This window comes from Chrysochloris asiatica, unplaced genomic scaffold (genome assembly GCF_000296735.1).
Source record: "Chrysochloris asiatica unplaced genomic scaffold, ChrAsi1.0 scaffold00019, whole genome shotgun sequence".
In the NCBI taxonomy this organism is placed as follows: Eukaryota; Metazoa; Chordata; class Mammalia; order Afrosoricida; family Chrysochloridae; genus Chrysochloris; species Chrysochloris asiatica.
In genome coordinates, this window is record NW_006408537.1 from 8,478,358 (window position 1) to 8,492,250 (window position 13,893).

The 13,893-nt window shown below is 37.3% G+C and overlaps 1 protein-coding gene across 4 annotated transcripts in view; it reads right to left on the bottom strand.

Moving 5' to 3' along the window:
• DST (dystonin) overlaps window positions 1–13,893 on the bottom strand; it is a 626,281-nt gene that overhangs the window by 82,522 nt on the left and 529,866 nt on the right. For all 4 annotated transcript variants that reach the window (XM_006835734.1, XM_006835735.1, XM_006835736.1 and 1 more), the window contains 4 exons: window positions 13,534–13,860; window positions 12,927–13,011; window positions 10,818–11,059; window positions 9,727–9,933 (listed from right to left, as the gene is read on the bottom strand). In XM_006835734.1, coding sequence (XP_006835797.1) covers window positions 9,727–9,933; window positions 10,818–11,059; window positions 12,927–13,011; window positions 13,534–13,860 — 861 coding nt within the window. The remainder of the gene's footprint in view (window positions 1–9,726; window positions 9,934–10,817; window positions 11,060–12,926; window positions 13,012–13,533; window positions 13,861–13,893) is intronic.

The window sequence follows — 13,893 nt, forward strand, 5'->3', positions numbered from 1 at the left end:
TGCATTTATAATTATCTTAAAACAAAAATTTAGATAAAAACAACATTGTGCAGGTTACTTTTCACTGTAGGTTCCTATTTGCATTTTCTCTTTTAGGTATGAGTATATTGCCAAATTGTCCTTCAGACAGGTCGTGCTAATTTATACTTTCACAAGCAGTTCTGAAAAACACCCTCATTAACAGAAGTTATATTTTATTTTTAAATAATTTTCAGTTTTACATGTGGACTTTAGTTAAACGGAAATAGCCTGTTAGCAATAAGCTGGCACACACGTGAACAACACTGATTAAAAGTATTGCTATGGTTACAATTTGAAAAATAAAAAACAAATTGGCAAAGTGAAAATAATACAAGATGATATCATTATCTAAATTTTTCCCTGTATAATGAACTTAATTATTTTCATCTTCATCAAATAATTAATAAATGGATGAGTGAATAAATAAATATCTCAACTACTTGTAGGTCCATTTTCTTTAGTCAATAGTTCAGGTAGAAAAAAAGTTTCTATTTTTAAAAAAAGTATGATCTAAATACTAGGCCCAGGCCAGATACATAACAGTGGCAGTGCTGATATGCCATCGAGTCCGACTCATAGGGCCCCTGTATAAAGTTTCTGCAGTAAATCTTTATGGAAGCAGAAAACTTCATCCTTCTACTGCAGAGCAGCTGATATATTCACACTGCTGACCTTGCAGTTAGCAGCCCAACACATTGTTGTTGTGTTGTTGTGAAGTGCTGTTGAGTCCATTCAGACCCACAGCGACCCTGTATAGGGCTTCCAAGGAGCAGCTGGTGAGCTTGAACCACCAACCTTGCAGTTCAAACGGCTTTGCAGCCTGGTGCATTAATCTACAGTGCCACACCAGGACTTCAGCCCAATGCATAATCACTACAATATCAGGGCTCCTTAGAAATACTAAGTATGCCATTGAGTCAGTTTTAACTGACAATGACCCTATACAGGGTTTCGACTGTCAGGTTATCCTACAGTATCACATCAGGACTCCCCTTAGAAATATGTTCTTGTTGTTAAGTCCCATTGAGTCAGTTCTGACCCATAGCAACCCTGTATATGGTTTCCAAGGAGCAGTTGGTGAGTTGGAACCACCAACCTTGTGGCTCAAGCCAACTTTGCAGTTCAGTGCATTAACCCACAGTACCACACCAGGAATCCCTTAGAAATATGTTGTTGTTGTGAAGTGCCGTCGAGTCAATTCCGACCCATAGCGACCCTGTATATGGTTTCCAAGGAGCATCTAGTGAGCTTGAACCGCCAACCTTGAAGTTCAAACGGCTTTGCAGTCTGGAGCATTAACCCACAGCGGGGTTAAAAACATACATCACTTTAAAAACTCAATTGTATAAGGAAAGAACTGAGAAACAGGGCTTTACACAGCATTTCCAACACACTCTTCTTGCCCCAAATCTGAATATAAACCCCTATCTAACAGAAAACAATGCAAAGTCAGACAGTGTCTGAGCTGTAGTTCCAATGTAATCTGTGTTTAGAACACATCTGTCACACTGAACTCTCCTTTGAATGCCACACTTTTCGGAGGAACACTGACATACTCAAGTTGTTCTAGACAGAAAATCAGCCCTTTGACCATTAGAGTGGATTGGCTCCAATTTAGCACTTCTAAAATGATTCTAAAAAGGAGCTCTGGTAGCATTGTGGTTACAAATCAGACTGTTAATCTCACGGTCAGAAGTTCAAAACTACTGGCAGGTCTGTGGGAGAAAGATGAGGCTTTTTGTTCCCGTAGAGATTCACAGCCTCAGACAACCTATAAAGGGAGGCTAGGAGTCGGAATTGACTCCACGAAACATAACCACCACACTACCACCAAAATGATTGTGTGCATTTACATATTCAAGCAGAATTATTCACTATGCTTATATTTCTCATAACATTATATATTATTTTATAGTGAAGACAAGTTTTTTTTAAAAAAATACCTAGCAAAGAGCCTACACTAAGGTTTGCACATGGTAATGTAAATAAATATTCTTGACTGGTTTACTAATTTTCCTATGATTGGAACGAACCAGAATAATGTGGACTTCAGAAGTAATCTTGATAAACCATTTGAAACAGTCTATCTTAGGCTAGCTCATTATTTTTTATGATGCTTGCTATTTAGCTTCAAACGGAACTACTCATTAGCAATAATAATAATAGATCAATATGAAATAGACAAAAACTTCACCGGTGAATTCAGAAACTTCAGTGTAGAGAAAGAAATCTTCAAGAAAACAAAGTGGCTGGTGTTCTACGCATCACGGTACATACAATGAAGCTGCAGGCAGAACCTGATTAGGTGGATTCATGTACACTTTAAGACAGAAAAATAGGCCAGACCTTTCCACCTGAGTGTAAATACTGCAGGATACCTGAGTAAAATCAAGAACAATGAATATTTTTCTTCTACTAGTCTCTGAAATGGAATCCTGGTATGGCACTATAGGATAAGCAACGGAGTGCAAGGTCGGTTTGAACCATAAGGTCAGCGGTTCACACTCACTAGTTGCTCCCTGTAAACCATATACAGGGTTGATATGAGTCAGAATGGACTCAACTTGATTGCACTTTACAACAACAACAACCTTCTTGTTTGTGTCCTGGTGTGGTGCTGTAGGACTACTTCAAACTGGACTGCTTCACACCCATCAGCTAGCTGCTCCTTAGAAACCCTATTTTATTGTTGTTATTAAGTGCTGTCGAGTTGGTTCAAACTCATAGCGACCATGTATAGGGTATTGGTAGGTATGAATTGCCAATCCTGTGGTTCACAGTCCAATCCTGATCCTACAATGCCACACCAGAAGTCCAATACAGGGTCACCATGAGCTGGAACCAACTCGATGGCACTTAACAACAACTCTTGTTTGAGACCTTGTAGGCACTGTAGGATAAATACTGGACTACTAACTTCAAGGTAGGTAGTTCAAACGCACCAGCCACTCTCAGAAACCTATACAGGGTTGCTATGAGTTGGGACTGATTCAATAGCACACAACAACAACACCCTCTTGTTTGTGCTCAGGTTATTTTTAGTATTTATATTACAGTTCTAACAAACAAAAGAAAGGCTGATAGTGTTAACAGTAGTTTAATACCGTCTCCCCACTCTTTAAAGAAAATTGCCCAACCTAAAAGACCGCACAATGGTATCATCAAAGTTGTGCAAACAGAAAGCTGAAACTCAAACACTGTTTCTCTAACCACGGCAAATATTTTCTTTGATAAAAGAAAGCAAGACATTAAGCAGAAATTTACCTACTGCCTTTTGAGGAATTAAACCATCAAATATTTATTGTTAAGCAACAAATGGAATAGGCACTGGGTCTGCATTAAGTTATTTGTAATAAACCAAGGCATTATAGGTTTATGACTCAACCAAATGAGTTGCTAGCAAATGTAATTCTAATGGACCTTGAAAAAGGGCTCATTTGCATGTGAACAGCATAGTTAACCATGCAACTAGACAAAAGTTTAATAGTTTACTGGTCATATAAATAGTAAAAATTTAGTTCAAATAAACTATAGTTAATCCAAACATTCATATCTTCAATTAAGGAACTGGTTTCTAAGTAGTATCAGTGGATTCTAAACAACAACTTTAATGACTATAATTTCTATTAGAGACTCAACCACAACTAACAAAACAAGAATGTCACAAATGCCCTAAAAATCAGTGAACCGAATTTTAAGTGGCTATCTCTATATTCCAACTCATCAGCTTCTCCTCAGAAACCATATACAGGGTCGCTATGAGTTGGAACTGACTCAATGGCACTTAACAACAATCTCTATATGCCTGAAGAAAACACACTTAAGTCAATACTGGCCACTATCTTAGTGAACTTGTTATTCTAAGTACGTAGCATAGAATATCTTCTTTAATTCCACAATAACTGCATAATGTAAGCATTCTGTCTGACTTCACTTACAGTCAAGGAAACTGAGGCAGAGAGAAAGTAAACTGATTTATTTACATGGTGTAGCGCTGTGGGTCAATGCACTCGTCTACAAGGTCAGTGTGAACCGCAATGCCGGCAGTTCAATCTTTCTAACTGTTCCTCAGAAACCCTATACAGGGTCGCTATGAGTAAAAACAGACTCGACACCATGGCACTTAACAACAGTAACAACCCAGCTAGTAAAAACTGAACCTGATATTGGAACCAAGGCTGCCTGACCTCAGAGCCTGCACTACTCTTAATCCATGTCCTTGCCTGTGATTGTACAGGGCTTGGGTTTCATAAATTACAGATATTCACGTGGCTCATTTTAATATAATATTTAAACTTTTCTCTAGTCTCTGACCATTGCTTTCACTCTGATCCAGAAGGTTCCTCCAGCAGAAATAGAAGTTTAAGATAGCCACAGTGATAAGCAAACAAATCTTAACCTCAAGGACATCCTTTTACTCCCTTTCCCCTGGCTAAGGATCTTATCACTTTATTTTGATTAGCATTTCCTTCCATTTTGCTTCTCATCATTCATAACATAACCCACATTTTCCTACCCTAAACACCTGGCGTTGCTAAACAAATCTCACTTCCCTAGGATATGTTTCCTTCTGGCTCTTTAAGAAGTAAACAGGTGTTATTTTTCTCCAAGGCTGATGTCAAATGATCCAATGAGCTCTTAATTTTAATTGCACCCCAAACCACAAACCCTTGGCCCTTTATATCAGGTTATTATGGGGCCCACTTAAGTAAGTCAAGCAATTAACACTTGCAGAGAGCACCTGGAATTCCCCAAATCAGTAGGTTACAATGCATTTTAGCAACTTCTGACAGCTGTACATTTTACAAGAGGCAAGGGACAATTAACTGCTGAGGTTTAAACAACCAATCACGGTGGTCTGATATCCACCTACAAGTCTATAGGTTTTCTAAGCAGAAATGCCTTGTTACATTTCCACATGGCTCCTGAGGTTCAATTTGCAATTAAAGAAAGAAAACAACAAAAATCTGCTACTCTCCGTAAGTTTAACAATTGGACTGCTAACCATAAGGTTGGTAGTTCAAACCAACCAGCTGCTCCACAAGAGAAAAATAAGTCTGTCTTATTGCATAAAGATTTACTTACAGCCTTGGAAACCCTATACAGGACTGCTACGAGTGGCAATCAATTCAATTTGTTGTTTTTCGGTGGTGGTGGTGGTGGTGGTGGTATAGGTTTAAAATGCAGAATATGTCGTTTCTAACTCAGATAATGGCATAGAATGTGAAAAGGCTGTTTCTGATTTTTTTAATTTTTATTCCTTAACTCACCATCAGTATTAGAGCCTTGTCTCACTCGGTTTTTATCCTAATAGTAATGAGTAGGCCCTATTGTTTAAAAAGAATATTATCTTTAGAATAGCAACATCTGCCAATCAATAGAGTCAGATTTGGGGTATGTTGGGTAGTAATACCACATGTTTATAGTCCTCATTCAATTGTCCATACCTGAGGCTTTTCAATGATTTACCCCCAAAATAAATACTGTTATTCAAATTTACATAGGGCCCTTGTCCCAATGAATTCAAAATTCAATGGTATATCCTTTAGAAACTGTTACTGAGAATTTCTAATTTGACACGGTTAGATTTTCATGCTAATCCTATATTTATAGGATTAGCATGAAAATCTAACCGTGTCAAATTAGAAATTAAAAAAAACCCAAAACTTTACATAGGATAAACATGCTAACTAGAAGACATCTGCATGTTTCTTTCTCTTCAAGTTTTAATTTTTCTGGATATCCTTTTTTATTTTGATGGTTGGGAGTCAATATACCTCTGAGACAGTGGCCTCATAGTTCACGAAGGCCCTATGCATTTGCTGAATTTCAAAGAACAGTTTTCAGGGATGTTCAAACCTAAAGGAGATAGACCTATGCATATGTTGTTGTTATTAAGTGCTGTCACATCGGTTCTGGCCACAGAGTGTCTGAGGAGCTTCTGGTGAGTTTGAACCACTGACCTTGTGGTTCAAACAGACCTTATGTTCAAGTGCTTATCCTACAGTTCCACACCAATGTATAAACCATTAAATAACAATCAACCAGCCAACCACTGCCATCAGACACATACAGACCTTAGAGTATGAGGTTTTTGAAACTGTAAAGCATTACAGGAGTATAAGCCTCATCTTTCTCTCACAGGGTGATTGGTAGGTTTGAGCTGCAGATACTATGCTAAGCAATCCAATGCCAAACCCAAAGCACCAACAGAGCTCCTTAAGGCACCGTGACACAGGGTAAAATGCAAAGTATTATGAGAGAAATCTATTTGGAAAACAGAATGTCTAGCTATTTAAAATTTAGTTTAATTTAGCCAAGTGTGGTGCTGTACGATAAGCACTGTATTGCTACCTTTAGTGTCAGTGCTTTCAACCCACCAGCCACTCCTTGGAAACCCTACACAGGGTAGCTATGAGTCAGCACTGACTGCACTTAACAGCAAAGAGTTATTCCAACACAAAGCATTAAATCTATAAATTTAAACATTACTAAATTATGCTCAAGGCACATACCCTTATGTCGCTTGTGTGCTATGGAGGGGAGTGGGAAGTTGGGGAAAGATGGTATTGAGAGATGTCTCAGTGGGGCACTGAGAGATAAAACAAATTGTATGTGACTACATTTGTGTCTGAAAGGTAGACTGAGGTCAGATCCCACACATATTTCAGATGGAAAAGATTGATAATAAAACATAGAATAACTTATGTATGCAACATAAAACAGTACAAAAAGTGAATAATATCCAAAGATGATTTTCTGCATCATTTTATTTAAATAAACATTTTCTTTTTATTGAGTAAACAGAAGCTAATCATCTTAAGACCAAACCTATTTTCTTTCCATGAGCCTTCTATATGTTTTTAAGAAATTCTCAAAAATTGTTACAAGAAGTAGTTTTATCAGGAACAAAAAAAAAAGTTTTGCTGAGTTTAGGAAGCTTATATGTTTGGTTCAACATTTACATTTACAATGACATAGTTACTTTTTTTATACTTTGGAAAACATTCATAAAACCTTAACTGGAAGTAGGATACAGTGAATGACTGTGGCACAGATCAGAGTTTCCTAACAAGTATGGCGTTATGTGAGAGTTCCAAAATTGAGGTGCTTGAGCTGTATCAGAATGATCGACCCAAGCCTGAGCCACGACTCCATCTGAGTTTTTGTTTGTTTCTTTTTCAATCCTCAAACCCTTAGACAAGCTTAAGTACATAACAAAGGAAACATTTTTCTCCTTTTAAAACTAAAGATTCTTAAGGTTGATTCTTGATACAAGACCCTTATCAGAAATTCTCTCAGCAGCCCTCAGGAAATGACTTATGGCCACTCTGTGTAAAAACCCCTTTATACACATTTACGCTGCTGTTGTTTTTGTTAAGTGATGTTAAATTGGTTTTAACTCATTGGTTTTAACTCATAGCCAACCTGTATAGGGTTTCCCAGGAGCAGGTGGGGGTGGTTTTGAACCATGGACCTAGAGGTTAGCAGTCCAGTGTTTATCCTACAGTTCCACACCAGTACTCTATATTTAAACTAAGCACCCAAACAGCTCACATTCCTACTTCTAAGTACACACTATAAATAAAGCCCCTGCTTTGAGTTATCCTGATTCTGTTGTTGTTAAGCGCCATCGAGTCAGATCTGACTCATCCCTGATGAGGGTTTCCAATTAGCAGCTGGGGGGGGGGAGGTTAGGTTATTGTTGTTAAGTGCCGTTGAGTCTGTTCTGACCCACAGCGACCCTGTATAGGGTTTCCGAGGCTGTAAATCTTTACGGGAGCAGAAAGCCTCATCTTTCTCCCGCAGAACAGCTGGTAGGTTCGAACTGCTGACCTTAAGGTTCGTAGCCTGATTCATAACCACTACGTCACCAGAGCTCCTTAGGTTAACAATCAATATTTATCCTAGAGTACTACCCCAGGACTCCACTGTTGTACCTTTAGTTCTTGACTTTAACTCATAAATGCTGTTGTTGTCATGTGCCGTGGAGTCGGTTCCAACTCACAGTGACCCCGTACAGGGTTTCCGAGGCCATAAATCTTTACGGGAGCAGAAAGTCTCATCTTTCTCCTGCAGAACAGCTGGTAGTTTCGAACCGCTGACCGTGAGGTTCACAGCCTGATTCGTAACCACTATGCTATCAGAGCTCCTTATATGCCTCTGTTAATCCATTATGGAGTGTTTGATTTCACTCCGTGAACTGATTTGAACTGTATATAACTTTCAATAAATCTCTATGCTTTTATTTTAACAAAGTACACACTCTTACTTGTTGACAAGTTCAACCTGTGATGGTGCCTTATTATTATTTCACTAAACTAACCAAAAACAGGCACCTTCTCAAGAAAATCTTAAACTCCAAAGTACAGAATATTTGTCTTGCTATTTAGGGAAGTTTTCAGTGCCAATTCTAAAATGTTCAAATAAATTTAAGGGAAAAAATAGCTCAGTATTTTCAAGTAGTTTAATAAACTTCACAAATAAACACATTCATTTCTCCATAATAATGAGGTATACTCTAAACAGAGTCAAATAAATACATTCCTAAGGCATGAATGACTTTCCTCGCAAAAACTTCTTCGGCAGAGCTGTTACTATCACTGTACTTCATCAGCTTTCATGATTCCTGAAAATAGCACTCAAATGAGGAGTGGAACACTATGCTTTAAAATTACATACATTATACTGGTAAGGCACAAACAACATTAGAAGATTGATTTGGGACGCCCCTACAAAATGAGTTGGATTTGTGTTTGTTGCTTCTGGCTTATACTAGTCAAAGACTGGTCGTGTACATTCCCAAGCTCTGCTCTAAAATACACTGCAACATCACACTGACCCCCACACAGAAAGTTTGTAATAAGAATCTGGTGACATAATATAAATATCTACTGAAATTGCAACAAAAGTAAATCAGAACATGTATTATAAACTTCTATTTCTAGGACCATACTTATTGCTCAAAATTTTCTGAAGAACTGTATCTTAGAGATGGGGGCCTCAAAAACTTTCTGGAACATTGTAAGAGTATGAGTCCCAGAATCAGTAAGAAACTATCATTTTTCCCCTTCAGTCATCTTTGGCAAAAATTCCACTTTTATTAACAAAAGTGTTTCCTTTTAAGAAAGAACCTAATCGTTCTCTGTCACATTGTTGTTGTTGTTATGTGCCATCAAGTTAATTCCAGCTCACAGCTGTATAGGGTTTCTAAGGAGTTTGAATTGCCGACCCTGTGGCTAGCAATCCAGTGCTTACCCTACAGTGCCACCACATCAATTCATTGCCACAACTGCACGTAATTGTATAGTTAATATTTACTTAGATTATAACTCAAAATATTTACCCACATTCAGATTAGACTCAGGGAAAGGCAATACATAAAGTTAATGTTAGCAATACAAATGTATGCAGACAGAAAGCACTTTGTTTAGAAAACAGGTTTGATCTCCCCAGTTTCTGATCTGGTTAAGGACAGATTTTCAAAACAATGAGGCAGACATCTGCTAAAAATGTTCAGATAAACTGTGCCCTGACACTCAGATGTAGAAGAAACCCAGTCAAATCCTTTTCCAGTTCACCCTTTCACTGTAGAAGCATAAAAAATTATTTGAAATACTGTTAACAGATACCTTTGTTCAGATAAAGGCTCTGGGCACAGTTTCAGAAAACACATTGCCTAGACACTAACTCACTTTTCCCTACCTGCTGGGATCTCAGAATGGCAGCATCAATCTCCTCCACCTTCTGAGTGATGGTGTCGTTCACTAACCGGTAGCGGTCATTGTCCTCAACCACCATTTTTTCCAGTCCTTCCCTGGCCCTCCATGGTACCAGTTCTAGTAAAGCACTGCTTGCTTCATTAAGGGAGTCGAGTAAGGCTTTGTTGTTCTTAGCTTCCTTCTTCAGTTCCTGAAAACATAACACATACACATATTTGGTAAACACTTAAGAGGTAGAATAGGCATTCTGTCTAATTGTTCTTGGGGATATATATATATATAGATATATCTATATCTATATCTATATATATATATGCCAATATTGTGATGTACCGGCACCATAAGTTTCAGTTAAGTCACAGAAACTTTTTTGTTGATTTGAAAAAGTGTTTTCTGAGAAACACCAAAGAACAATTTATATTTAGTCATGTGTTACCAGGGCAAGTATTTATCTCTGACAATTAATATAAACACTGCATATTTGCAAAACAAAACCAAGCAAGTTAACATGTATTATTCCTTGCCTTCTGGTGATTAGGTAACAAAGATGGGGAGACAAGGTAAGTCAAAGTCAGAATTAAGTGATCCTCAAAATGAGGATATACTTGGCTTTTAAACTACTCCAGTTTAATCCTCCTAAGTTTTATCAATTCTGTCTCCCTTCCATCCACAGATCATACTTCAGGGATGATAAAAACAAACTGGTATCTCTGAAAAGAAGAAACGTTAGCTTGGCAGTTTACTATTTTTGTGATATAATTAGAAAATCTACTTTATACTACACTTGTACCTTAGAAACGAATATTGCTATTCCAACCAAATTACATGTTATCTTTGAAATAATCATTTTCCTAGTTGCTTTTCTCTTTTCATCATTTGAATAAACTATTCTCATCTCTGAGCTCCTAAAAGCTTAAACAATTGATCGACTGCCAATTTCTGTTAGGGTCACTGCTCTCCAAGTCATCCTTCAGTCATTAGTAATGACAGGACACAAGGATCATTCAATTCCTATGTGAATAACACTCCCTAGGTGATAAACAACAGATTCAAAATGCATCAATCAGAACATACTTTTTGTCTTGCCTGTGCTTGGGTTACTGCTTCTCCCTTCAGAACCTGAGTCTCAAATGAAAGTAATTCCACCTCCACTTGGTCCAGCCATGTATGGAGCTCTTCATGTGTGGAGTGCAGCCGCCTTGCTAGCTGCAGCGCCTGCTCCAGAGTCTTGGCTACACCAGTGCTCAATTTGGTAATGTCTTTGTATCTTGCTTTAATGACTTCCAATTTATCTTGAATTATTAAAACTTCATCGCCTAAAATTTCAAAGGTATGTTATTTCTCATAAAAAAAAAAGAAGAAGAAGAAAAGGGGGGCGGATTCTCTTTAGACAATATTGGACATCGATGAAACTTTCTGGAGAGAAAAATAAAAAAAAAAAGAGTTCTGACCTAAGAGAAGTCATTTTCTAGGTTCTATTCTTTGCTGAAAGTGAAGAGGACTTAAAATACTTACTGATGATGATCAAAGACCACAGTCTTCAGTGTGGGTTGCACCTCAATATATAAAGAAAATAAAAATCCTCACTACTGGACCAATAAATCACATCATGATAAATGGAGAAAAGACTGAAGTTGTCAAATATTTCACTTTGCTCTGATCAACCATCAACACACTCATGGAAGCAGCACTCAAGAAATCAAATTTGCATTAGGCAAATTTGCTGCACAAGACCTCTTTAAAATGTTCAAGATCAAAGATGTCAGTTTGAGGACTAAGGTGCAACTGATACAAGCCAAAGGTATTTTCAATTGCCTCATATGCATGTGAAAGTTGGACAATAAATAACAAACACTGTAGGATAATTGAGGCATTTGAATTACAGTGTTGGAGAAGAATCCTGAAAGTACAATAGACTGTCCGAAGAACAAACAAATCTGTGTTGGAAGAAGTATCACCAGAATGCTCCTTAGAATCAAGATGGCAAGACTTCTGTCTCTCACAATGGAAATCTTTAGTCACGTGGGAATCAGTACCTTTGCATCTATCTGTATAGTGCTTCCAGTGTTCAAAGTTTAGGGGTTAAAATTTTCCTGGGTTCAAATATTGGCTTTGTGGCTTAAAAGCTGATTTCCCCTTTGGATAACCTACTGAACCTCTCTGATTCTTTACACGGGAATTTTTACATAGGGATATAAATACTACATCGAGATCTATGCACACGTATATGCACAAAAACATACAGATAACATTATCATCATTATAACAATAATGATAGGTTTTTATAAAGATTCAGTGAGTTTATATTTGTTAAATGTTCATGTTTCTCTGTGTGTGTATTATGTGTTGTATATGATGAGCCTTCAAAAACTTCATGGGAAAATGGAATTGAAAGATAATGAAGTTTTTCCACAAACTTTTCAAAGCCTTCTCAGATATGCACATATGTGTACAGACAGATGCTAAAAATAAACTCATCTGCATTGTTCTAGTCTATCTTCACTTGCACTAATCTCATTTTCAGACACACACAGAAATCATGTTATCGGTTTTGGATTCCTAGATCAAAGCTCTATTACTTGATTCTTTCTCTAATTCATGATGCATGATACTTATCCCACCACACAACAAACATGCTACACTGGGCACAGGTTTGGTAAGTTTTGCTAGGGCTCAAATAATCACTAAACCAAATTAGTAACAAACAGTTGTTCTAAGATTTCCTCATACAGATATTAGGCCAAATATTTGTTTTCTTAGTAAGTTCAAACAGAGAGAACTGAAGTATGCTATACCCGCAGTTTGTATCCCTACAATGCAATCTACCTAAAAAAAAAAAAAAAAAAAGACATGTCTGTAGCCTATGTGCTCATCTTGAACAATTGCCCTCAACAAGTGGAAAACTAATGTAACTCCCTCATGGGCTTCTCAGACCATCTCCTGTGCCAAAGTGCCTTATGTTATGAGTAATACACAAATTTCCATTAAGAGTCCAAGTGAGATCATGAGAAAGAAGTGAGACCATATTCTTAAACTCCCCTTGATTTGTCTTGAAAGCATTCTCCAGAATGAAGTCTTGTACTAGCCCGAAAATTATACTTTTTTCCTCCCTCATCCCTAAAACATTTTGAAAGCAAAGCAGACTGCTGACCAAATGATTGTTTGACTCAAAAGATAGCTTACCTGTTGTCTGTTTAAGTAGTTCTAAACCATTTAATAATGCCTGATCTACATTTTGTTTCCTGAGTAGGATGTCCTCTTGCAGAACCTAAAAACACAGTACCATTTTTATGTGGTGGGTTAAAATTTAGATTAACATTAGCATCAGCATCATTTTATTTTAGAAAACTTCAATTAGGTTCCATAGAGATCAATGTAAGCAAACACCTCACATTTTCAAATATTCATTATTATTCTCTATTTATCTTCCTCTTCTGTTCAGCACTGTGACCACACACTATGTTTATCTACCATAATTCACAACACTCTCCTTTTCAGAACATACTTAGGAGTCTATGAAAACAGGTTGTAATGGAGATATTGGATGACTGCTTAATTATGGACTTTGTATAGAACAATAAAACAAAATGAAAAGTGAGAAATCCAACTAATTGAAGAAATTAAATCTCCTTTAAAAGTGATTTCACTAATAATCTATATATGCAGTCAAAGTCTTCTTGGACAAACAGACTCATCTAAATCAGAATGAACATAAAATAACAGAGAAATAAGGAAGATGAAAAAATGAGATGTTGGAAATGAAAAACCAAAATAAAATAAATGAAAATACCCGGAGTTCAGACAGCTGCATGCACAGCCCCTCTGTGCTGTAATCCTGGACTGACAGCTTGCTTAGTTTGTCATGCACTTCATTCAGCCAGTTCATCAGTTCAACTTCATCTTCCCCAAAAATCTTAGCATTACATAAGGCCTGCTGGAGCAGTTCAGACCTGCTGTGACTTTTCTCTTGAATCTCAATGTACCACACTTGAGAAGAGTCTAATTTAGTCTGTACCATATCTTTATCCTCCCTGGAGCTCAAAACCTTTAAGGATTGGCCAATGCTAACAGCTTGGTGTAAATGTTTACTGTGATGGACGATGTCATCTTCTAAGGCCTAAATAAAGTTAAAAAAAAAAAAAAAAGGACA